Here is a 25,451-nt window from a genome sequence, read left to right as displayed (position 1 = left end):
AACACAGGATTCCAACTCCCATGACACCGGGGCGGCGCCGTGTCGGTGTCGTGTCGTGCAGTGTGAAAACGGCCGTTGGCGGAGAGGGGGAACATACCCTCGCTCGCCGTTACCTCCCCTACATGCGCTAAAAATTTTGCGCAGGTCGTTTTCTAACCGGCCAACCTATAGTTAATTGTTTTAAATAAATTTTATTAGGTACCAAAAGAATTATGATATGTCACCTTCTTCAGTAAGGGGTGTGCAAAGTTGTACTTTTGACTTTTTCAAGGTTTCAAGCCAAATACTGGAGAAGCCATGGTTTATAAGTGTCACAGGTGCTACAAAAACTAACACGAATTAAGTTAATTCACTTTAAAAATGAAGAAAATGAAATCTTACTAAATGTATGAATACACAACATTTTGAAATCATCAAAAATTCACAAACAGGCTGTAATTTGGCGAATCTGGGCTAAACTTTACTCTTTGTAATTTTATTATTAGTTTACATTGGAAACATCTGTTAATAATGGCATTTTAAAGACTGGTACAAGCCACTTTTTCTTGTAGCCCTTTTTGTCAATGAGTCTTTAAAAATGTATTGGAACAGTTTAAAACCAATTTTAATCACACGATAGCTTACCAATAAAAATAAAAATTCTTGAATAAAACATGTTGGCTCAAAAGTATACAACTACTTACACACCCCTAACAATCTAATCCTTCTTATGTTAAATTAAGTTCAAAATATTAATTAACTGAAAACACTGCTATAAACCCTTGATAAAAGAAAGCATTTTTACAACAAACAAAAATCAATACGTAGTTGCATTACGTAACATAAATTTACATTTTACAGTTGGTTACAAGACAAATTTACTTACAAACTATATACATAAATAAATACTGACAAAAGGAATGCTTAACACTTAAATCTAAACAAACATGATATGTGGCCCTCCTGAAAGTGCAATCTGATATGCTGTCTCCTGTCCTTAGTAAAATAAAAGTAAATCATACAAATATAATCCCTTCCATAGATGGTTTAAGATTAATTTAGAATGATCAGATTTTTCTGCATTTGGCGCTTTGAAGTGGATTAACAGAATGGGAATCACCTTAGATAATTGAAATTCTCTACAAGTTTGTGTAAATTTTCCTAAAAGAACGGTTTATTACAGGTCCATCTATCATTTCTAAAAGATAAAAGAATTTTTTAGAATGTTTCTACCAATTCAAATTTGCTCTAAAACCATCTGGACAGAAGAAAATAGTCAACCTTAGTGAGAAAATCTAAGTGACCTTAAAGTAAACAGTGTTTTACTTTCTCCCTCAGCCTCGTTACTATTTAAGCTGAGATACTTATTGATAATCTGCTACTAAAACATTTCAGTTCACAACAATACAGCATTTTGATAAACAGGTTATTGCAATCTTCTTGAATTTCCAACAATGTGTTTTGCCATAACCTCCTCTAATACAATATGTTATGATTGCTCTAACAAATTATTTTGATTATTACAATTTTGTAAAAAATGTGGAATTAGGTTATAACATATCTAGATACAAATCTGTAAATGGGAGATGCTAAACTTCCTGAACTACAGGAATCAAATTACAGCAATTGCAAAACATTAAGGTTAAAAACAAAACAACAATTTTAAAAGGTTCCATATGCAAAGTATGATGTTTTAAATATCCTTAGTTAATACAAATTATTGTCCAATAAAAACTATTTATGAGGATTAGGTTTATGCTTAGTTATATGGTATCAAAAGCTATTTAACATTCTTTACGCTGGATGAAAGATTCATTACTGTTTATGGTCCTCAAGCTATGTAACTCACAACAACGAAAAACTAGACCTAGAGAAACAGAAATTTTGTTCGGTAAAAGAATTAATCCAAATCCCACAATAACATTTAAAAAATCTATCAAAATAAGTTTTTAGTTTGTGTTTTAGTTTAAATGGGTTTTAGTTTGTTAAATGCCATGGCAAAACAGTTTTTGCTAGTAGAACAATATAAATTTCAACAAATGAGTTGTTAGCTCACGATAGAAAAATTTCAAATGAAAATCAATATCTGTTATGAGCTAAGATTAATTATAAAAGAGGCTAGCAGAACAGATGTGAAATGTAGTTGAAAAACCTAAGATAAACAAATGTACAGTGCTGCAATTACTTTACACAATGAAATATGTGCCAATCCCATCTTAACTCTGCTCATATTGACATTGAACTGCCTGCATTAGATTCCAATACATGTAAATTGTAGTCAGGTATTTCTTTTCATTTCATTTAACCCTACTTGAAAATGTTTTGTGGGATGTGGATTTACAATATATAAAAATAAAAAGTATTTACACTGTCATAATTTGCATCGCCTATTTACATAACCGCAACTAAAACTTAACAACACGAAGCCAACATTAGTAACAATTAAATAAATCACAACCGATTAAAGATATTTGCAACAAAATAAACCGTGTCGATATACAGGAAAATTACAAATGTATAAATTTGTACATTTCCTACTAGTGTAAATTTACAAAAAATATTAGTTATGTCTAGCTACAAAGAAAGACAAGAATACATTTAATACTATGAAAAAACAGTATAAAATGACCTGAAGGTTGGTTTAATCGTCCGGTGTGAACTATCCTACCATCACAGACATTTCAGCCCTCCACTACGTGTTCTACAACCTACTTAAGTGAACATCAGAGCTAAGGTAACACTTAACACTGTCAACATGTAAAATGCATAAATAAAATAGTTATTTTTGTGATGAATCTATACTAACTCTAACTGAATATATAAAAATAACAGTCATATAAAATACTGCACTTTGTTTAAACACTGGACTATTTAAACTGATTGAAGGTCATCGTGTATATAGTTTTACTATGCGTTTAAAACTTTCAATAACATAAATATACTTGAGAAATATTATATAAAAGTCAGGATAGTGTTATTGTAAAGGAAATATCCATACAACTCCTGTGAGGGCTATGTATAAATATGGACGCAAAATGCACATTTGGTTAACTGAGAATATTGCTACAGCTTACAGCTTGGTATGCTTGACATTGTCAGTCCAGTAGTTCTGAATCGTCATTGCTTCCAAGCTATTCAGGAATGAATCATTGTCCAAACTGTACATTTCTTCTGAATTCTCCTGTAAATGAAAAATTAGAACGTTATTCCAAAAATTTTGTCTATGAGATCACTGTTGATAACATCAATCACTCCTCGTTTTTAATACTTTATATGAACAGGTAGGTGGACCAGAGTTCTTTTGATCCGAAAAATTTACTGGGGAGAAAATGTTACTGTTTTCAAATTAAAAAAAGCTTTACAATATGTTTAGAAATACTAACTACGGTGTCCTGGTATAAAATACCAAAGAAACCAGGAATTATAAATTAAATTTGATGACTGGAAAATTTGGAATACTGTAGTTGCCAATAGCCTATGGCTTAGTGTATATTCATAAATCTTCTCACATTGTCGTTCCATTCTGTTAGTTCTCTTTTGGTTGTTGTGTATTAGGAAGAACACAATCACAATAGAAAAAAACATGAATATTACTGCGATCACAGTCGATAAATACGGGTATTCCTACATTGGTGAAAGGAAAACAATTTTGTGATGCCAAAAGGGGCTTTAGTTAGTTGCCAAGTCCCAATTACTTTGGAGAAACAAGTCTCTGGTGTATCCATAAAAGGTTTTCAGACCCAATAATTCCTTATAGTATAGGCATTAAGACAAAATCTTCAAAAGTCAAGATGCCTTATAAGCTATATATTGTTACCATATAGCTTGTTTCTACGAAAGTGGTAGTTCACAAGAGGTCAACATGAGAATAAAGTTTTTATGGATGTGCCGGGAATTGAACCCGTCCCTCCCACACTAAAAAGTCCGAGACGCTAACCACTAGGAGCAACACAACCACTTTTACAAGTTAACACGTTCGCTGCGGCACGTAAAATGGCGGGCGTATCCCCAGTGCGGCGCAGCCCTCAGCGTCGGACAAACCCGATTGCTGCGTTTGATTGGCTTTCCAATTTTAGTCTGACGAATAGCAAATAACGTGCGGGGAATGTCCTGCTTTACAACGAGAGTCGACGTAGTTCGCTAAACATCCACAGATAGCAGTACTGTTTGGAACGTAGCCGATCCCATTGGAATTGTATTACCAAATGGAGGGAAAAAGACGGGACAAAAAGTTGATTTTTAAGATTGCCAGACGGGGATTTTATGGGGAAATTTACTACCAACCTACACCACAACAAAATGCAAGTCACATACTACACGCTAACGTGGTATAGGTCCGCTTTCGGCCGACGCTAGAGCAAAAACGAAGATATACAAAAGGCATTGCCGAGCGTTCCTGATGGGGTACGGGCGCACCGTACTAGGGCCAAGCACCATACCCGATCGGGAACGGCCGCACTCTACGTGTTAATTAAGTAATATTGGAACTAATTTACTTTGAGTTAAAGTCAAAGACCAAATAATATTTGCCTTACAGAAATAGTGTTTTACATTTTTAACAGCCTGTATGTGAAGTATTGTATTACTTACCCTAAGTGTGCTGTCATCAATGTAGCCGCTAGAGTCAGCGTTGCTGCATTTGTCACTCAACGTCTGCGGTTTGTTCCACATTCTGTGACGGTAATAAATAAATCCTCCACCTGCTGTACAAACACTCAACGTTAATTATAAATGTTCATATTAAATCTGAAAAAATATATTGTTCTTTGATATTTTTTACACATACATATTTTGTTGAACACTACATCACACAAAAAACTTAAATTCATAAAAGAAGCTCTAATTTTGATTATTTCAGATAGTCACCAAGTAGTATAAAAGAAACTTCTTAAACGTTGCATCAAAACTGTTTGTTTACTGTGTGACATTGAAGAGTAAAATAAAACATTAATCACCAATCGTCACATCGTGTGCACTTACCTACAACTGCCAGTAGCGCGGCTGTACCCAGAGTAACCCCAGATATCAGAACAATGTTAAGATCCTCTGACGGCATTTTACGGCCATCTGCGCTTGTAGAGTTGTCTTCGCTTATACTTGCTGTAAACAAATACAAAATTAATTTGTTGTAAAATTGTGTGCAGACTAACCTTTTTTACCACATTACACAGTAAATACCTAGATAGTTTAGTTTGTGTACTCATTGTAGCCGAGAAAGTTGCAGTTGCTTTAAGCAACAGTAAAGTCAGCGAGTCCAGTAATTTTCGCTGTAGTCTGGTAAATTAACCAACTACTCTCATGTGCACAGGAATTTTTTTTAAAGGTATGATATATGTTTTTTTAATAGACCCTTAAAAAGCTACACAATCAAATATTGTGTTAATATAGTTAACTATTTATTTGTTTCTGAGACAAAAATTATCATACATGACACCCAGGAAGACATATTTTACGGTACTTGCATGAAATCCTGCACTTGGCAAGCCTCACACGGGAACTATCATACTTGTACCAGCAACACCTACTTCTCGTCCTGGTAACGTTACTTAGCACTATTCTTGAAACTTTGTGTTTACCAATCGACTACCATCTATCACAGGGGCCACCTTATACCTTACAATACCAAGACACTGAGCAGTTTAAATCACCTGGTAGAGAATGTGCTAATTAAAACTATTTAGAAAATTGCTTTAAAGTTTCAACGCTACTTTTAGCGAAGAGAATTATTTATGAAGCAAAGAAGTATGAAGTGGAAGTTTTTGTTCATAATATAAAATTGTAAATCTAATTTAAGTCATTATCCTAGATGTATTTTGCACTCTTACTTGAGTTTTGTAAAAGGCCATCCAGAGTTTCGTCATCAGAGATATCCGTAGAGTTGTTGACCGCATCACTCTCGCTCTCTATAGCCACCGGCTGATCACTCATCAAGCGAGTCTCATTGAGACTAGCTACCTTAGTCGTGTTGACTGGCCCTTCAATGACATCTCCTTTGACTTTCCTCATAAATTTGCTGGGAACTTTCAAATTAGAACTATCCGCTTTGAAACTAGAATCAACAGAGGAATTCAATTTAGAATCTTTTTTAAAGGAATTGTTGTACTTTATAACTGGATTCGGGTTGTAAATGGGTAGCTTTGGTTTTTCACCCGCGCTGTCGTTTGAAGGTTTGATTTCTGCAGCGACTTTCTTAAACTCGCTTGCATTGTACTTTTTTGGCTCGTTTTGTTTGTTTTTCTGGTCCTTTATCACCTGAGGAGTTTCCTTGGCCTCATCCTCATTGTCTAAAGAAACTTCTTCACTGCTGGTCTGTTGGCTCGTCACTTGCGTATCGTTGAAATCATCTTCTGTTATTTCATAATCTTCCACTTTTTTTGGAATGCGGGGTTGGAATGTTTCTTCGTCAGGAGATCTTTTTGCCCTTTGATATGTTACAGTGTCTCCTAATGATGTGAGGACTTCTCTAGGTACAGCCAAGGAGCTCTCAGCGGTTGATGTAAGGAGCACAGCTACCCATAATACTGAAATCAAAGAAAATATTACCTTTTTACCGCAATAATAATGGTTCTCATTCTTAAGGGTGTGCTCTACCTCAGCTCAGAAATCGCTACTCGGGCCTCAGTAGCTATGTTGCGCCATTGAACAGCGCCGCGAGAAGCGCTTGCAGATGTTTAAGTTTCAACCCAGAACCACCAACTTACTTCAATCAGTGTGTGTAATTTTTAAACTTAAATTACTCACTTAACTTTTAAAATATTTTACATCCGAAGATTGTTCCTCACTCTTTAGATTCAAATTTATGACTATGTAAGTGTAAAATGCTTTTGAAAAACGCTTATTTTGAAGAATTTACAGTCACCTCCCACTTGAAATTCTACCATTATCAGAAAATTAAAAAAGTACAAGCCTACAGATATAAGGAATGAATAAATTAACATAAATATATTTTTAATCGGTTAAGAACTAAGCTGACAATGACGGTGATCCTAAACCCTTGCCTTAACGTGCGGCGGACAGGTAGAGCGCACCCTTAACACAGATTGATAATATGAATAGGGTATATAATAATGTGAGTCATCATCTCACTTAGGCCTTGATTTTTATGTAGGCCTAGTGGCATAAAACCATCGCTTAATTTTATTTAACTTAGTTAAAACTACTAACAGAACATGAATTCTATATTTTAAATACATAGGCCTAACTAACTTTTTTACACTACTTATTGTTAATCCACACTTGAGACATCATTCAAATAAAATATTATTAAAAAAATATAGGCTATTGAAAATGTTTTAAATGCTGTTGACAATTATTTTTAGCATATCTCCTATATAGGGAATAATCCTATTACCATAGATCTCATGGTAAGACCTAGGCCAGGGAACAATTTACTTATTCATTTTTAGGTCCTAAGAGGCCAAAAACACCATTCTTTCAAATTCATATAATATATGTCTGTTAGCCCAATAACCCGAGCTCAATTTAAAAAATAATCCAATGTTGATTAAATTATTTGTTATTAACAGGTTTAAATCTAAATTTTCCCGTGGGAACCAGTATGATTGGACTATGGGAACGGAGTTTATGGGGGGTTTTAAGGTTTTTTTTTAATTTTTGACCTTAAAAACAACAAATTATGTAGAGCTTAGACAAAAACAAATAATTTAGTAGGCCTATATTGAAGCATTACTATGCACCAAATGGTTAAGGGGAAGATAAAAAACTTTAAATTAAAAATTCTTAAGTTGTTATAGAGAATATAAGTAAATTGTAATAGTTTATTGTTTATGAACAAAATTTTACCAAATTTGGAAAATTTATTTATTCCATACTCGACTATAAACATTTTAACAAAAAAAAAAACACTTAATACCTTCCCTTTAGCAGCAAAACTATGTAGGCTACTCGTTAAACTAATGTTTGGAAATAGGGGAATAAATATGATATTTCTAATAAGTTATTTTAGTGAAAATCCAATCAGGCAAATGAAAATTTTGCAATTATGCTGTGACGGGGATATTTAAAGCATCACTATCAAGGGTCTTATTAAGGTTGTAATGAATAAGGGTCTGATCATTTATTATAAGAATAATCCAGCAACATTTCTCTTAAGACAACATTTAAGATCAGTGTTTGGGCCATTTCCTCACAAAATCCATAGTATTTCGCTATTCTGTCAAAGGACACATATAACAATTGATCTGAAGAATGTGGTATATATAATTGGCGTCTGGGGTAAAAAAAAAAAAAAAATACACAGTTAGTAACCCCTTACAATGACGTCTACAACACTTAACACGAAACAATAGTGTCAATTGCTAGTTTATCCGAATTTCTACATATTACTTAAAAATTATGTGACAAAATGAAATACCTAACTTGATTGATACATTATAGTTGTTGCCAAATCTAATTACCTTGAAGGGAAACTAAAACTGAGAAGATATTGTAAAGATGTTGACCACTCATGACTAGAACTCCTTCCCCACTGGCATTATGAAACCAGGAAGAAGCCACACTACAGTAAGGGAGGGTTAAACCAATAACGCAGTGAATACTCCGACCTAAGTTACTCACTGTATTATTATGAAACTATTAAATAACTATTTTAAATTTAACTATATTTTTGTTTTAACATATTTAAGGAGTGTAGATTTCTAGAACCTTGTATGCACCATAACAGTTAAAAATTACTAGGTATGATTTTTTTTATATTTATCCCATAACACATTGCTTGTTCAATAGCCTAATTGTAGAAAAATAAGCATACCTAGCATAATTTGTTGAATGTTTGAGTAGGCCTGAGGCTTTTACTAATAATGAAAACACAAGTTTTACAAGACAATAAAATAAAGAATAGATCAGGTAACATATTGGTTAATTGTTTTATACAAATGGACATCAAATGTGACATGATTACAATTTCAATCGGTTCATATGTTTTTGAAGTATAGTAGGCCTAAGTGTAGCAATCAATTCCATTGAATCTTCAAATTTAGAAAATTGCAAGGTCCTATAGTGACAAATACGCAAAACTTTTAACTTAGACATTAAAACATCTACTTACATGTAAATGCAAATCCAAAACACCACTGTGTCCAAAAGTGAGAGGCCATAATAGCAGCATCGTGTTCATCTACATTTACCTGAAATCAACATTTTGAATTTTCAACTCGTAGTCTCCTTGAATGAAAACGTCGACCTTTGTGTTTCTGTTTGTAAAAATTAAACAGTAAGACACAAACTTACCATGCAAATTATACTGCAGTTTAGAAATTAAACTGTGTAGCAGAATCAAAACTAATAGGTAACTTTATCGTAATGTAAACATCTATAATGAGAATAAAAAGATTAACTGAGGGAAAACTAACCAAAAATCTATCTAGGCTACATAAAAACAAATCTAACAGCTGATGCATCTGCAAAATCATAAGCGTGAATAAAATCACCCTTTAATTGAGACCCTTAAGAGAAGTTATTGCCATAAAAATATACAACATTACAATAAACAAGGTAGGACGGATGACAATTACAAGTGGAATGAACTGTGGGTGAAGTGAAGTAAGCCAACAGCTGATTGTTTTCAATCATAGGCCTAGTCAAGCATTAGCCAAATGGGAAGTGACAACTTAAATAGCTACCGTAACTCTGATTCTGATTCTGCAATTTGGACCTGATTAAGTTACACTTCACTTTCAATCCCAATATCAATTATTTAAGATGGGGACGCCACTATGTGCGTATTTTAACCCAAATATGAGTGAAGGATGAGTGTAGGATGAGTGGCGCGATCTTGTAGTCTTGTTAGTGACTAAGGCCGACATGTTCCTTAGACACAGCTGTTAATTAATAGCCCAAACAGCTAATGGCAACTAAGGGACCTACAGTTTTTAGTGGAATCCGAACCACATTTTTCCTTGTAATTTACGAATAGCCCAAACAGCTAATGGGGTAAAAATTCAGTTTCCACAACAGTTATCAGGATAGTACTGCGGATAGTCGTAGTACTCAGTAGTGCGGACGTTAATCCACACCAGTGAGCATCGCATCCACAGTGCATCCCTATAAATATCCACAATTCGTGACCTCCTAGTAGCTGGATTACAGGACGACGCCACCCGTCCCAGTCTAGACCAATAGGCTAACATTTAACCCTAGCAGTGGCTAACGATTGTAATACGCTCGTTTGCTGTGACGCCTAGAATGGCCACCAACGTAATACGATAGTAAAGACCGACATTTTTTAACGGTAAAAAAACCACTTATAGGCCTAATCTTAACTCTGATGTGAACAATAAGGACCTCAATATCTTAAATCTGAAGGGGTTATGATAAAAATTCGAGTTAAAACTTATCAAGTTTTTCAGGTTTCAGTTTCGAATTATGAATGTTCCATAAAAAAGTTCGAGATACTGAGGTGTTGAGGTCTGACAGTGATGTTACGTCACGGCCTATATATAATTCAACGGACGAGCCTCCGTCCCATCAGGAAAAAAAACACATAACTTATGTTACATAGACACGGGCCATAGGGTCTGAGTCGGGACTGTCCCGGCAGAATCGGGACGGGTGGCAAATCTTGTGAAATAAATATTTAGATAGGTTACAAATTAATCCATCTAACTTAAGCCTAAGTCTATGGTTGTAATTATACAATAACTTATAGCCTAGGCTAGCAACCTACTTGCTTTAATGTTCAATCTTGGTGGTGCAACTTTTGCTGCTGTAATCATTGAGGTAGGATTAGGCTACCTATGTTAGGAATGTTTGAAACAGGGTACACTTTGTTCTAGCTATAATTTATTAGCCAGAGTTAAGTTAAGACAGTTTAAAAGACATAGTTACTCGTCAAATAGATGATTTCTGTAACCATATTTATAGCAGATAAGAAACTTAAGAGACACCAAAACCCTATTGTGGGGTGTCTGATTTAGACATGGGATGGTGGACAGAAGAGCGAGTTTATTGTAAACTCTGTCATTTCAAAAACAACAACGTTTACGATCTATGAAAAGACTTTTAAAATATTTCAACTCATATTCGAAAGATAATTAAGAAATGTTATTTATTCAATACATACCAAGAAATTGATCGGGATTTACAAACATCAGGATGACATTACTCAACAGTGAGTAATATGTGTGAGTTTCTGAGTTGAGTGTTGAGTGTGAGTGTGAGACTGAGTTGAGTCTTGAGTGTGAGGTGATGCGACTTGGACTGGACTAGGAGCAAGGAGTGAGCAGCGATCACGAGGAGAGGAGACTGAACGCACTGAGGAGTGGGAAGACTGGACTGAGGAGTGAGAAGACTGGACTGAGGAGAGAGTAGACTAGACTGATATTGCAGAAACCTTCAATCTAAAAAAAACATCAAATATAAAATGGGAAAGAAAGAAAGGCGGCCGTGAAAGAAAGTATAAGAACCAATAATTAAATATGTATAATAAACTATGTATACTGTACCCATGGTGGAAGGAAAAAACATAGGTGTGCTATTCCCACATATTCTGACGTCACTCGGATTGCAAACAAAAGATCACCTGATTGTAAGTGTCAAATTAGTATATGTATTTGTTTTGATTTGGTTGTTTTTGTTTTTATTATTATAAAAACAATAACAATCAAATCAAAACAAATACATATTAATTTGACAGTTACAATCAGGTGATCTTTTGTTTGCAATCCGAGTGACGTCAGAATATGTGGGAATAGCACACCTATGTTTTTTCCTTCCACCATGTACTGTACCAACACTGGTCCGCTGCTCCATGTTCCCGATCCCAATAGTCAGTCCAATCCATGAATTTCCAATTCCAAGGGGTGTGGAGTGGAGTGAATCTAGTGAGTGATGGTGTGGAGTGAGGACCGACTGAACTGACTGCTTTATTATTTCTTTTCAGTTTTAGTTTTCTTTTCATTTCACAACTTCAACAGTTAGAGTTAATTAATAGCAACAGCGTGGTTGTCAATCACGTTTAGGTTAGGAAGTTGTTATTGAGTTTGTGGTGATCAGTTTTAGATAAGCTATACCTTAAAAACTCAATTTCATCACAATGCCGGTTTCTAAAAGGGATAAAAAAGGTAAGCAATAATATGAGACATTTTTATGATGTTTAATGATAAAATAAAATCTATCTATCTAAATCCTATTTAGACCTAGGCCTCTAGAGGATTAAAAAAACCGAAGCCATTATGATTTCAACACTTCAAGGTGGCTGAAAAGTCCCTTTACACTAAAGGTAGGCCTAGGCTAAATTCAATGGGTGTTGATTTAAACCATAGAAATGTAGGCTTATTTTAATCGAAAATTTATTGTGGACTAGGCCTACACCAAGTGAACATCATGTTTTTAGTCCCAAACATCGGCTTGCATACCTCCATTGTCTTGGCAAAGCTTGACCGGCCATAAGTTAGCTCATTCGTTTCAGCATTTCTGGGGTGACTCGTGCAAAGGCCGCCCTTAATCTCTAGGTAAGTTTACTGAGTGCCCCCACGTCCAAGGGCTGTGGCGGCGGTTGGGAAGGGAGAGTGAGGCTCCCTCCACATTCTCTCCCCACACTGTTGCCTTACTACTCACGTACGATTATTACTTGCTGATCAGTCGTGTTTAATTATAACATTACTGTAACCTACTGCAATATTGTATATGAAGGGACTTTTCTGCCACCCTGTACAATCATCCTACCTTTTATATTTATTTATTTATTCCAAAGGCAAGATCACCAATTTACAATGTAGATTCAAGAAGCATATGTGGTAACAACGTGCATTTTAACAGAAAACTTAACAACTAACTTAAATCTATGGCTGGAGCAGAGCCATTGGTAACAGGAAATATAATCTTGACTAGGAAAGCAATAATTTAACAATGAAGTACAAAATAATTGTGAAAAAGCAATAAAAAAGGTAAGAATTTGGTCTGGCAATACAGTAAAACAATCGATCCAGCAAAAGCAAGGTAAATCTTTGGCTAGGAAAGCTATAATATAACAATGAAGTCGAAATAGAATATGAAAAAGCAATAACAATAAAATATTTTATGCAAAAAAAACAGTATTAAACAAACGATAACATACTGTAACTCAAACGTACCTAATTAAATTTACAGAAAACGTAAAAGATAGCAAATGACGAATAACAATGGGACACACTAGGTTTCATTGGCAGGGGACCAGGATGTGGCCGCAGAACGCCTGATGGTTGCTAGGCTGTCATGAAAGAGGTCCACTGAAGCCGAGACGTAGTTGCCGGAACGCATGAGCCTTGGAATAGGGCTGTACTGGAGGTAACTCCCTAGTCCTGATGGTGGGCACTCTGAAATTCATCTTCCAGGAGGTAAGGACCAACCACCTCTCTGAGGAGCTTGTAGAGGAAGGACACATCTGCTACTCGTCTTCTACATGATAATGGCTGCAGCGCGTAGGATTCTGAGATGACATCAATGGGGACTACTAAGTAGTTGAACCCCTCTCGGCGTCCCAGGAACCTGATGAATCGTCTTTGGACTGACTCTCGTTGATCTGTAAGGCCGAGTTGGTATGGAGACCATACAACCGAAGCATACTTAAGTAGCTGATGGACAAGGGACTTGTATAAGATGGTAGCTACTACGGAATCCAGCCCGTAATTTACCGTCCGAATAACAAGGCCAAGGGTGCGGCAGGCCCTGGCACATATGTCACCAACGTGGTGTCCAAACTCAAAGGTGGAATTAATCGTGACCCCAAGATCCTTCATGCGACTGCATCTCTCCAGCTGGTTCCCAACCAAGACATAGTCGTATTCAATGATGTTGCTGATCCGGCTATAAGTTATCACTTTGATTTTAGCTTGATTGATGTACGTTCGTTGAGCACCATTGATGAACACTTTCTAAAGCTACCTGTAGCAGTAGGCCTAAACAGTCATGACGCGATTTCACTTCCGATTTCATATTGAGCTTTATTTGTTATGTCCATGGCATTTTTTTTTACTAAATTATATTATTATAGGTGGGGCCCATTATATATTTTTTTTAAATTAATTTGAGATGGGGATGACAGCGTGCGTATTTTAACCCAAATATGAGTGAAGGATGAATGTAGAATGGAGTGGGATGCCTTGGGTAACTTTGTTACTGATTAAGACCAGCTGTTTGATTAGTCAGGGTAATTTATTGAGCCCAATGACAGTTGGTTCTACAAGACATGTAGGCCTAGCACAGGCTCTTAAGGTAAAGCTCTCCAAACACATTAACCCTCAAGTACGGGTAACGGATGCCTAAGTCTTTGGCGATAAAGGATGGGTGGCACATATATCCGAATATGGGTTAACCGCACGGGAGATGGATATATCTGCCTTATCTTGAGACAGCCTGGCTGGTATTTTTGCAGTTTACCCAGATGTCTCGGGCTACCACAGCGCTACTTCCCCACGCTCTCCATAACCACTGCGACTTTGAAAGCGACATGCCGGCTGCCCTCTCCACACTCCCCCCACCCCTAAGATGTATAAAATCTAAAATAAATTTTATTAAGTAAAGTTGAAGCAAATATTTATTTTTTATCGGGATCAAATAACTTACAGCACCTTTTACCCAGCCAATACCCTTCCAAGCAATAATTTTTCTCAACAATTGCGACGATTGTTTAAAAGTGTCTCCAACATTTTCTGCGTTGTTATCTCTTAAAATTAATTAGAGAAGAAGCATTGAACATGTATTAAACATAAGCTACACTGCATTGGCCATGAGTAGGCCTAATTAAAAGCTTAAAATATACAACCCAAAATAGTCCTACAATTCAGTGCAGTTGATATTTTGTTTATAGATTCAGCTTTAGTTAGTAATGTAAACCTATTGATTGAAATGCATTTTTTCAGTGTCATTAACAAAGACTACAAAAAAAGGAATGGCAATGAAACAGCAGTTAGTCGAAGATGTAAGGAAATTTCTTGATAAATATGAAAATTTATTCGTCTTCACCACAAACAACATGAGAAATGGGCCTCTGAAGGATCTGCGAGAAGAATGGAAGGATAGTAGGTAAGACCCACTACTTACTGATCAGTCGAGGTTATTTCACCAGCAACATAGGCTACATTAACCCTAGGCCTACTCATCTTAGTAGGCCTATTGGTATAAACTAAAGCAATAAGCAGGTTATTATGCTTGTACTCATCAACATTTTAAATTACAGATTCTTTTTTGCCAAGAGGAAAATTATGGCGCTTGCTCTTGGACGAACTGAGGCAGACGAGGTACAGAAGAACTTACACAAAATTTCCAGCCACCTTGTGGGGCAATGTGGCTTGTTGTTCACAAATAGGCCCAAGGATAACGTTGTACAGTAAGTAAATTGTTTAGCAAGTAGGCCTAAGGACTTTTAGCGAATTTCCCTATAGGGAAGTAGCTATTACCGTAGGTGGCACGGTAAGACCTAGACCCGGGACCGATTTACTTTTTCATTTTCATGTCCCCAGAGGCCAAAAACACCATTCGTTCAAATTTTTATATATGTATATATATATATATATATAGACTTATATATATATATATAGACTTATATATATATATATAGACTTATATATATATATATATATAGACTTATATATATATATATAGACTTGTATATATATATATATATATACGTCCGTAAACGCGATAACTTGAGTAATTTTTGTCCGATTTTGATGAAATTTGGTTTAAAGGTGTAAAGCGGGATAAACTTGAATGAGTTCGCGAACCAGCACGATCGGACCATGGGAACGGGGCTTTACGGGGGGTTTTATCGGGTAAAAATTGGGTTTTCTCACTTTTGACCCTCAAAACACAAAATTTTCCGATTTCTCTTTAGACCTTTTTAAAGAGCTTAAAAAAACAAATAATTTAATATATAAAAAGAGTATTTTTGTTCGATTATTAGTAACGGAGAAAATTAAAAAAAATTTTAATTTAAAATTCCCATGTTATTCTTATGGAGAATATTGTCAAATGTTGTAGTTTGCTTGTTTATGGATACATTTTGATCAAACTTGGCAAATTTATTTATTTTGTACTAAGCTATCAATATTTTACTCAAAAACACACTTTATTAGTTTCCTTGTAGCAGCAAACCTAGGTACTCGTTAAACCTAATGTTATTAAAATATATTTAACTGAAAATCAATTCAGACAAATGGAAATTCGCTTAGTCGGCAGGTTTGCTGCGGCGGGGATATTTAATATTATATGCAGCAAATAAAATGTAGTCTTATGTATATATTTAATACGCGACATGAAACTTTGTGAACAATAAGGCTTTTTTGTTTTAAGATTTAACCCCACATATCATATACCAAAATGTTCATCTAGGTGTGTAGATGTGCAAACTGGCTTTAGATTTTCTAAATATCTTTTTAAGGGAGTGGGCTGCCCTCAAAGTGCCTTCCATAAGGATAACATTGTGATTGATTTGAAAGTTTATTATATTCTAAAACAGATGTAAATAAATTAGTTAAAAAAATAAATTCTAGCTGTTTTGTTTGGTTTTGAAATGTAAACAGTTTGCATTGTTCTAAACAGTTGTTTTTAAAAATAATGTTGTAATGTCGGATAAATTGATCGTGATTGAACAGATCAAAAATAATTTTTGATTTTATAGTTAATGTGAAATTTATGGCAAATAGATGTATTATTTATACTGATTGATTTTAATTGTTTTCGAGAGAGATAAAGATACTTGCACCGACCTTTGTTGGTATTGTGGAGGTGTGGATCGGCGACATCTGGCTGGGGTACCCCATCTTTAAGGCTGTTGCCGTTGGTTGGCCATGATGGCGTCTATATCCTGTCCAGTACTGTATTGTACACTAGCACTGACTTTCACTTATTAAAAGTTTATAAACACAACTAAAATATCTCTCTCAAAATACTCAGAAAAATAAATATTCCTTTCGGTACAAAAAAAAAAATCTTTGCCAGGGCAAATAAAAAGTTAATGGTATTCTAGAAATTATTGCGGGTAGCGTAATGCTTGATGTGATCTCAATGATGAACGGCAGTGGACTGTGTCTGAGCTGCGGTGAGTGTGTGTGTGGTGGACACATGATAAGAGAGTTCAAAGGTTAGAAAGAATTGGTTCCTAACAAATAATTAGAAACCTGGCAAGGAAATGTTACCTATAGGACACGACGGGAGAAAAGTTTGATATTTGATTTTCATTTAAACATGCCAAGGACCCGACGACAAAGAAATATTGCTGGCCGGACAGGCGAGTCAACATATGGCAAGCAATGCAAAATGTAAGGAGCCCAGACGAGGAGCTGGAACAGTTAGTGGCAACATGTACTTACAAAATTACACTGACAAATACAAGAACTCAGCAGCATTCACTTGGCGAGATGGCATTAAAATGTGGTGTGCTACATTTTAAAGAAGAACAAAGAGGACCAGGCAAAGGATTTTCATCCCGTTGCCATAAAGGAAAAGTGAATCTACCACCATACCGAGAGAGCTATCCAGAGCCTAAATGGAGCAAATCATTTGAGCAGAAACTACAAAGAGAACATTAGATCGTACAACTCTGCGCTCGCAATGGTCAGCACTCGAGCTAAAATTGAAGAACATAACGTTGGAGGGCCTTTCATGTTTAAGGTGCACGACACAATTTATCACTCAATTGGCACCTTACCACCGTCAGAAGGGCAGCATCCCACATATGCCCGAATTTATATCTACGACGTCGAAACCACTGTTCAAGAAAGAATGCTAACCAAAGCTAATGGCTCTTGCAGCACTGAGCTCATGCACATTTTGACTCAACATTTGGTTGATATTAATCCACACGCACAAGTTTTCAGCATGATGAGTTCCGTTCGTTTAAATACTCCTACTGAACAGCAAAAAGAACTTAGAATGCATATAGCCAACAATTGAGCTCAAGCACAACGTCGATACAATTAATGACGCAACTTCTAACGACTTTGCTATAATAATCCTAATTTATTACTCGTGCGAATTCGCACGGGTTCACCTAGTAGCAGTTATTTTTGTAGGTGCATCTAATTCTTAAATGTTTTAAATTCTAATAGCCTACTTTGATGTGTGAATATTCTCAATACTTCATCAAACCAGGGTACGGCACTCCATAAACCACTGAAATATAAAATATGAAGATCTAATTCCAAACTACAATCGAGTATATACCAAAAAAACCCCATAGGGGTAATTTGGCCCTTGATAATCTGGACCCTCTAGTAATCGCGCGTGATTCTATCCAAAAAAATAATAATGAACTGTAGTTTCATATTGAAATACAGAACAATATATACTAGGCCTAGATCAATTCTATATTGTACTACAAGTTACTTAAAAATTACATTGCCTACTATACCTACATAATATAATTTACTGTACCTAATATCCATTTACTGTATAATAAGCAAGTGCAATGCCAAACTGCACTACTAACTTACTGGAAGTGGCGACAAACAAGGGATGAAACTGAATTCGCTTTCACACACTTTGCACGAGTCGCCCGCCCCGGTTGTCGCTCGAAGACTGCAATTAATTACCGGTATTGTTATTATTTTGTCACAATATTGTCTCAAACTTTGACTGCCACTAATGACTACTAAATTCACTAATGGTTACTAAATTCACTAATGGTTTCTCTAATTCACTACTTTAAATGGTCTCTGGATGGTCTAACCTTTTCGTAAATCCACCCCACCTGTTTAAACCAGATTGTTACCTAAGGGAATAATTTCTTATAAATGTATCTAAGGCTTCTTGAAAGTGAGGGTTAGCTAACACTTTGTCAAAACTCATATGCGAGGGAAATATTTTATAGAAGTTGTGTAGTTCCTAAAAGTAGTATCTTCTATGAAACCACTTGATCTTGGGCAGTCAGTTGGTCAAGTGGTAGAGCACAGCGCTTCTGACGCCAAAAGGGCCCAGGATTAAATCCTGCCCTACACATATAAAGCTACGTGATATTACCGCAACTCTCTTGGTCTAGCCTGAAGTATGTGTTTTTTACACACATCCATGATAGAGCCTAGCGTCTTTGACCAGAGTGATACCACTAGACTTTCCATTAAAAAAAAAAAATTTTAAAGTTGTCGCCACTCGCCAGTTATTTAATCAAAATCATCGTTTTTATGTAACCCACAGGCAGATTGTGCTGATATAAATTACTTATTTCTGTTGAATAAATATACTGTGAAATTACAAATTTACTCTGATGAACGATTTATTGTGAGCTATAGCAACTGCTATGACCCATCAACCATGTCAGTAGCAATAAGGTACAAAATCGAGTTTTAGTCACTAGCGCAATCTGTGACTGGTTCATAGAACTAGATATTTTCTTTTTTAATACAAAGTACGACAACAGGAGGTTGATTTAGACGGCATGTCTACTTCAGTATCCAGTAGTCAATGCTAACTTCTTCAGATGTTAGCCTAAGTAAGGTCATTATAGGAAACAACTTTAACTAAGAAGGTTCTTTATAGGATGAATTAAACGTAGGTTTGATGTTTGACAGATGGTTCAGAGATTTCTCACAAATGGAGTTTGCCAAGTCAGGATTTGTTGCGACAGAGACTGTAGTGTTGCCAGCCGGTCCAATGCCTGAGTTCTCCTTCTCCTTGGAGCCTCATCTTCGCTCCCTCGGACTGCCTACTCAGCTGGAGAAGGGGAAGATCATCCTACGTGAGGACTACACAGTGTGCTCTCTGGGCTCCAAACTGACACCCGAGCAGGCCAACATCCTAGTGAGTAACAAACTCAGCGTGTAAATGCTTGAAAAGCGATGTCACTTTGTATGATGTCAAACAAGGTAGGGCCTATGTCAAACACTATTTTAATACAAAATAAATAAAATCAGTGAAGCTGTAAATTAATTTCATTTTAGAAGTAAGGCTTCGATGGTCACACTTGACAATAATACAGTGTCACATCAAACTGTTAACAACGTTGGCTACAAGAGCGCAGGTTATGATGATAGAGTTCTTTGTCACAGTATAGTCCTCATTTTGCTGCAATGGTAGGGATGGTAGCCGATGTTATAAATTTAACCGCCCTTACACTTTGTATATTACTTTTCCACAAATCCTGTTCTTCCTATTTATCAAATAATTTTGTTTCAGAAATTGATTGGAAAACAAATGGCAGAATTTAAAATAAAAATAGTATGTATGTGGTCCAAAGATGGTTCATTTGAAAGATTTAAGGTTCCCAAGGAAGCTAAACAATTGCCTGAGGAAAGTAGTTCCAAACCGCAGAAGAAATTAAGTAGTTCAAAAAGTAAGAAATCGGAAAAAGAATTAACCAAATTGTTTGATCAACATACAATAAGTGAACCTGAAGCACTTAATGTAGAAAACAATCTGAACAGTGCAGAAAGTGAGTCAACAATGGAAGATGAAACTATGACAGAAGAAAGTGAACAACTGACAACAAGTGAAGAAGTAGAACCAAGTTTGGTCAATAAATCAGAAACAGTAAAATCAAAGAAATCTGTTCAAGTAGTGGTAGACGAAAATGATGAAAATAAAGAATCTGTAAACAAAGAAAGTGATGACACAGTTACTGTAAAGGCAAGTACTAAAAAATCTGCTCGGAAAAGTACACAAGTAAAATCCGAAGATAAAGTCTCCAAAGAAGAAGAACTAGAACATTCAGAAGCTCCAAGACCAGGAGAAGAATCCCCTAAGGTAACAAGGGTGAATCCAAGAAGATCTTTGAGAACTCCAAAGCCAATCAGGAGAACTCCAGAAGAAAAGAAACAGTCTGTTAAAAAGTTAACAGAATCAAGCAAGAAAACAAAGTCAGCAGTAAAAGATAGAGTGGCAAGGCCCACCAGGAATACCCCTCGCAAATCAGTTTCCAAGAAGATATTTGAAGAGCCAGAAGATGTTGAAATGGCTGAGTAACGTTGACTTTGGTATATATTGTAAAATATAACGTTTGAATTATCTTTGTGTTTTGATTCTTAGCGCCTTTGGATTATTGTGAAGATTTGTAACAAACCAATAAACAAACAAGTATTGTAAACATTAAAGTATTTTACCTACAACCGTTTTTAAAACTAGCCAATTCCATTCAGTTCTTGGGATTAAAAAGATTCACTTTACTTCCTTAACCGAATTTTTTTGTTACTTTACAGTACAAGTTTGGACCAATGATATTCAAGGATTAAGAGAAAAGAAGTAAAATTTTGATGCTTCAAACATCTACTCATTAGCTGTTAAGGCCAATTTAATTGATTATACAATGAGTGTGAGTGGTTGGGAAAATCGTTGTTGTATTACAAATTACAATCAGTGGAAATGAGAGGTTATAAATTAAAACATAACCTCTCTTAGATGTTAAGAGTAGTGATTATTAGTAATTAAAAAAAAGTCGTAGGCGTAGGTAAAGTACTCTAACTTTAACACACTGGTAGAAGTTTTAAAGGCACTCGCCAAGACTCAACTGTAAGATATAGGATAAAATACATGAGACTTTTTGGATAAAAAGGTTTATTGTTTTAAAAATACATTACCTTAACAGTATATGAGCATGTTATTCATTCTTAGTCTATTCGGGTAACTCCTTTATCTTAATCCACACTTTGTTACAACATAGTAAAATTTAAAATTTGAAAACATTATTTTTAAAGTATCATGTTTCTTATTTGATAAGAAGTTGTTTCTAAAAGTAGGTGTTTTACTGGGCCTCCAAAATTATCATTAAAATATTATTTGGAACTTAACTAGACAAATTCAATATTGCTAAACCTTTTTTTAACAACAGAAGGCTGAAAAAGCTAAATAGCTAAAAAAAAGTCAGATTTAATCAATTTTCAGGAAAACAAATCAAATGTAGACTGCTTGTTGCAACGGTGATTTTAGCTTCCCTGGAGCATGTTAAATAAATAAGCTAAAATACATAAAAATAAATAAATTTTATGTTTCACTTTCAGGGATATCAATGATGGCACATCAGAAGAAATGATTCAATTTTGGAGGCAGCCATTAACACAAAAAACATTAAATTTCTATAGAAAACTGATGTAGGTATTCAGATGCCAGATAAGATAATGAACTAACTCTGGATTACATAGCTTGCCAAACAATTAAATAGTTAATTTAGAGTATACAAATCTTTGGTTTTTAGCTAACATTTAGATTATACCTAGTTTACTTCACTATCCAGGTGGGTTAGGACAAGTGTTTGAATTGATATTGTTATGTTTAATTTCATTATGATAACAAGTATAGCACGATATATATGAGTAAGTAAGACACAATGGATTAAACATTCTTATTAAAATCTCAGGGACTAATCCAGTAAGAGATAGGCTATGTGGGATCACAAAAAGGTAAAACGTTCTTTAAAAACGCAAGAGAAGGTGAACATGGATCAATTCTGCTTTCCTAATAAATTTTCACAACCAAATTTACCTAAGTCCTACAAATAATTTGAAACAGAATTTTACATACAGAGACGTTATAAAACTTTAAAAATATAAACCCACGGCCCTCTCAAAAATTTGATCTGTATCTGTCCCCAAGAAATAAAATTAAAATAAAACAGTTTTAAGTCAAACAATGATTAAATAGAGTTGGTTACATGTAAATAATTAATTAAGACAGTAGGGCACATAAATGTATACATATTCCTAAAAATAAATAATGTAAAATAGTAATTACAAAAATAATGTAAATTATTATCAACCATAGATGAACAACTTTAATGTAGGTCATTAACGACATCATTCATAGGGCACATATAGTTTTGATAGATTAACAAGTAGTAAAATATAAAAGTTAAAACTTTATCTGTAATGAAGATTGTTTAGCATTAATAAATTTTATTGTGATTTTCAAGAGGAGTATCACTTAAGTAGATGCTTTTAGCTCGTTTCATACATGCATCAAGAAATAACTTCTATCATCTAAAAAGTGTAACATATTACAATGGTTGAACAAAATTAGGAAACTTTACAAGGTTGTACGTTAAATGTCTCAATGAGAATAATAGACTGAACTGTAAGTACACACTTTGTTCAAACTTCTGCATCAAACATCATTACGTATTATTAGAAGTACGTACGTAAAAGAGTTGCATATTTTTAATTTTATACAGTATCATGTCATGGTAAAATAAGACTTTCCAGGTCTATGGTAAAAGTTTGATCAGAATAACTTGGGTAGGCAAAAAACTAAGGCTCCTCCACAAGTATTATTATAGACAGTGTTCTGTAACAGATGAAACAAAAATTGTCATAAAAGTGAAAAGTAAGTAAATTTATAATCTGCAAGGAAGATCATAACATTTATTTCATACAATAGTTGGGAGGTAACCATGTCCTAAATTCCCGTATACTTTAAGGAAGTTACTAAACAATTGTTATGATTATGTATAATCAACGTTATCATATAGTAACCAAATTTACCAATACCGATTTTTAAAATCACTGACATGAACAATTATTTAACTTTACTTATACTTTACTTTAATACTTGTCATAGTAATGCTATGACGGTCCAATGAATAAATAACACATATCAAATATGTTCACAATATACTCTATAGCGAAAAAATAAGTTAATTACACTTAAAATTAATGCTGAACTCGTTAGAACGTGTCAAGTTAGATTTTTAAATAAAAATTCAAATGTTTTAAATCTCATGACTAGGAACAACATGTAGAGTAAGGAGAGATCTTGTGTGAGTCTTTGGTGTAGTGCTACTCGGGCGTGACATTGACACACTCAGCTTCGTCCGAGCCGTCGCCACAGTCGTTTTGTCCATCACACCTCTTAGTCTGGGGGATACAACGGCTGTTGCTGAAACAGTAACAACGCAATGAAACTTTCAGTCGTCACAGTTTTGTTGAAAGGGTGTAGGTGAGGATTGAGATTTTTGATTGGAGAGATAGTAGCTACCTTAGAAATAGTCCAGGTAGGCCACAGTATACACAGAAATGTTTTAATAATTGTTATCACATAGGTCAAAATTGAAGACTTTGAAACCAAAGTAGCTTGATTACTCTTTGTCCTTCTGCTGACAAATTATCTACATGGGGTTTTTTAAAACTCAACCCAAATGACAAGTACCGCAAGATACTTTTTCCTACAGTCACCTGACAAAGTTGGCTTCCTTGTACTGTTTATAGTACAAACAATTCCAGGTCTGTGTCCAACAGAGTAGAGGGGGTTTTTTAGTGAGTAGTCTGATAATTTTCAGGAGTCTCACACTACTACCTGTGTGCGTGAAAACATTTTCCCTCCTTTCCAAAAAAAAAAAAAAAAAAAAAATAGTACAGAAAGCTGCTAATTGCTGCATATTTATACTTTGTGTACGGTTTATACTTTGGCGCACATCAGGATTCCAACGAAACAACACAAAACAGCGTGGTTCTATTATGCACGTAATCCGTGTACGCTTGGAAATAGGTTGGCAACACTTAAAGATAATAATACTATGAGCAGCTGATTGAGTATTATACTAATATTTAACCTGTCATTTTGTGTTTATAGTTTCGGTATTTCTGAACTTCCTGGACTTTTCTTTTAAATGTTTTTAAAACATTCCTACGATCTTAATAAACAAGAAAATACCTTTAAAGCATTTTTTAGGCGCGGAAGCCAATTCAAATTACAAAAACATACAGAACTTTTTTCTCAGGTCGCGGAGCACATTGCTTGCCGAGGAAAAAAATAGCGGAGTGATACGGACCGGTGACTACTTTCTCTAGGGCACCTATTTGTGTTGCCATCTGAACCTAAAAACGTGTTGCATAGTGTTTGACTAATTATTTATATGCTTTATAGTGACTGTAGGAAAAATATAATGTGTAACACGAGTGCAAAGGGCCTTTGCTGCACTCGAGATCATTCCACGTTGCTCTCGTGTGTAGCAAAGTGCCACTTTGCTCACTAGTTACACAAATAACTATTTCATGACAAAAAAGCTCATATGATGGTATACCTGTTTTTTTACTTCATTGTCAATCAGCTGATATGCATTGTTGCATAGTTATCTATGAGTTGTAGTGTTATTGGGAATTTATTATGAATAAGACTCAACAAGGTTTTTACGCAATCTCAAAGAGTATATTATATATTGAAAGTAAATCATTGATTTTATGACAAGAAATTAAGGGTTTTAATTTAAAGTTTCTAGGTGTGATTCCAGTAGGCCTACCTAAAAATCAACTATTCATAGAATTGCCAAAATTTAAGTAAACCGGGACTGTAAAAAAGACAAAAATAGAGACCTAAGTTACTCCATACATATCCTATTTGAGCTTGCAAAATAAACATGTTCAGTTTTATTTTTTTACTGGACTGTCGGTCTGCGTACTAGAACTATGCGATAGCTGGCCAGCAGAAGAAAACTCGTATGGATTCACCTACTCAATGCTTTAGTTTCCAGTTTAAAGGAAGGTACCTCATTAATCTAATTTTTATCTGTTAATAATAAGTGACAAGTTTATAATATTGCTCTTTTGCCATACAGC

The 25,451-nt window shown here is 35.0% G+C and overlaps 3 protein-coding genes across 5 annotated transcripts in view; 1 reads left to right on the top strand and 2 right to left on the bottom strand.

Annotated features, from left to right (window-relative positions):
- Nucleotides 1-1,187: 1,187 nt before the first annotated feature.
- LOC128990308 (uncharacterized) lies at nt 1,188-11,141 on the bottom strand. Of its 2 annotated transcripts, XM_054412636.1 has the most exons (6): nt 11,060-11,141; nt 9,047-9,125; nt 5,805-6,500; nt 4,960-5,079; nt 4,570-4,682; nt 1,188-3,160 (listed from the first exon to the last, which is right to left on the bottom strand). In XM_054412636.1, the coding sequence occupies exons 2-6, from the start codon at nt 9,093-9,095 to the stop codon at nt 3,050-3,052; spliced, it is 1,089 nt and encodes a 362-aa protein (XP_054268611.1). In that variant the 5' UTR covers nt 9,096-9,125; nt 11,060-11,141; the 3' UTR covers nt 1,188-3,049. The 2 variants fall into 2 exon arrangements, with proteins under 2 accessions (XP_054268611.1, XP_054268610.1); XM_054412635.1 differs by lacking the exons at nt 9,047-9,125; nt 11,060-11,141 and adding an exon at nt 8,397-8,462.
- A 768-nt stretch (nt 11,142-11,909) lies between these two features.
- Nucleotides 11,910-20,916, top strand: LOC128989697 (mRNA turnover protein 4 homolog). The gene is made up of 5 exons (XM_054411697.1): nt 11,910-12,059; nt 14,838-15,000; nt 15,155-15,304; nt 19,485-19,713; nt 20,089-20,916. The coding sequence occupies exons 1-5, from the start codon at nt 12,032-12,034 to the stop codon at nt 20,872-20,874; spliced, it is 1,356 nt and encodes a 451-aa protein (XP_054267672.1). The 5' UTR covers nt 11,910-12,031; the 3' UTR covers nt 20,875-20,916.
- Nucleotides 20,917-21,456: 540 nt separating this feature from the next.
- Nucleotides 21,457-25,451, bottom strand: part of LOC128988679 (uncharacterized) — a 118,454-nt gene continuing 114,459 nt past the window's right edge. For both annotated transcript variants that reach the window (XM_054410199.1, XM_054410200.1), the window contains one exon: nt 21,457-23,775. In XM_054410199.1, the coding sequence (XP_054266174.1) occupies nt 23,676-23,775 (100 nt within the window). In that variant the 3' untranslated portion in view covers nt 21,457-23,675. The remainder of the gene's footprint in view (nt 23,776-25,451) is intronic.

Source organism: Macrosteles quadrilineatus, unplaced genomic scaffold, assembly GCF_028750875.1.
Source record: "Macrosteles quadrilineatus isolate MER2022 unplaced genomic scaffold, UCM_ALF_1.0 Scaffold_3__2_contigs__length_128488019, whole genome shotgun sequence".
Lineage (NCBI taxonomy): Eukaryota > Metazoa > Arthropoda > Insecta > Hemiptera > Cicadellidae > Macrosteles > Macrosteles quadrilineatus.
The sequence above is the reverse complement of the archived record's forward strand: the minus strand, read 5'-3'. Positions and strand labels throughout refer to the sequence as shown.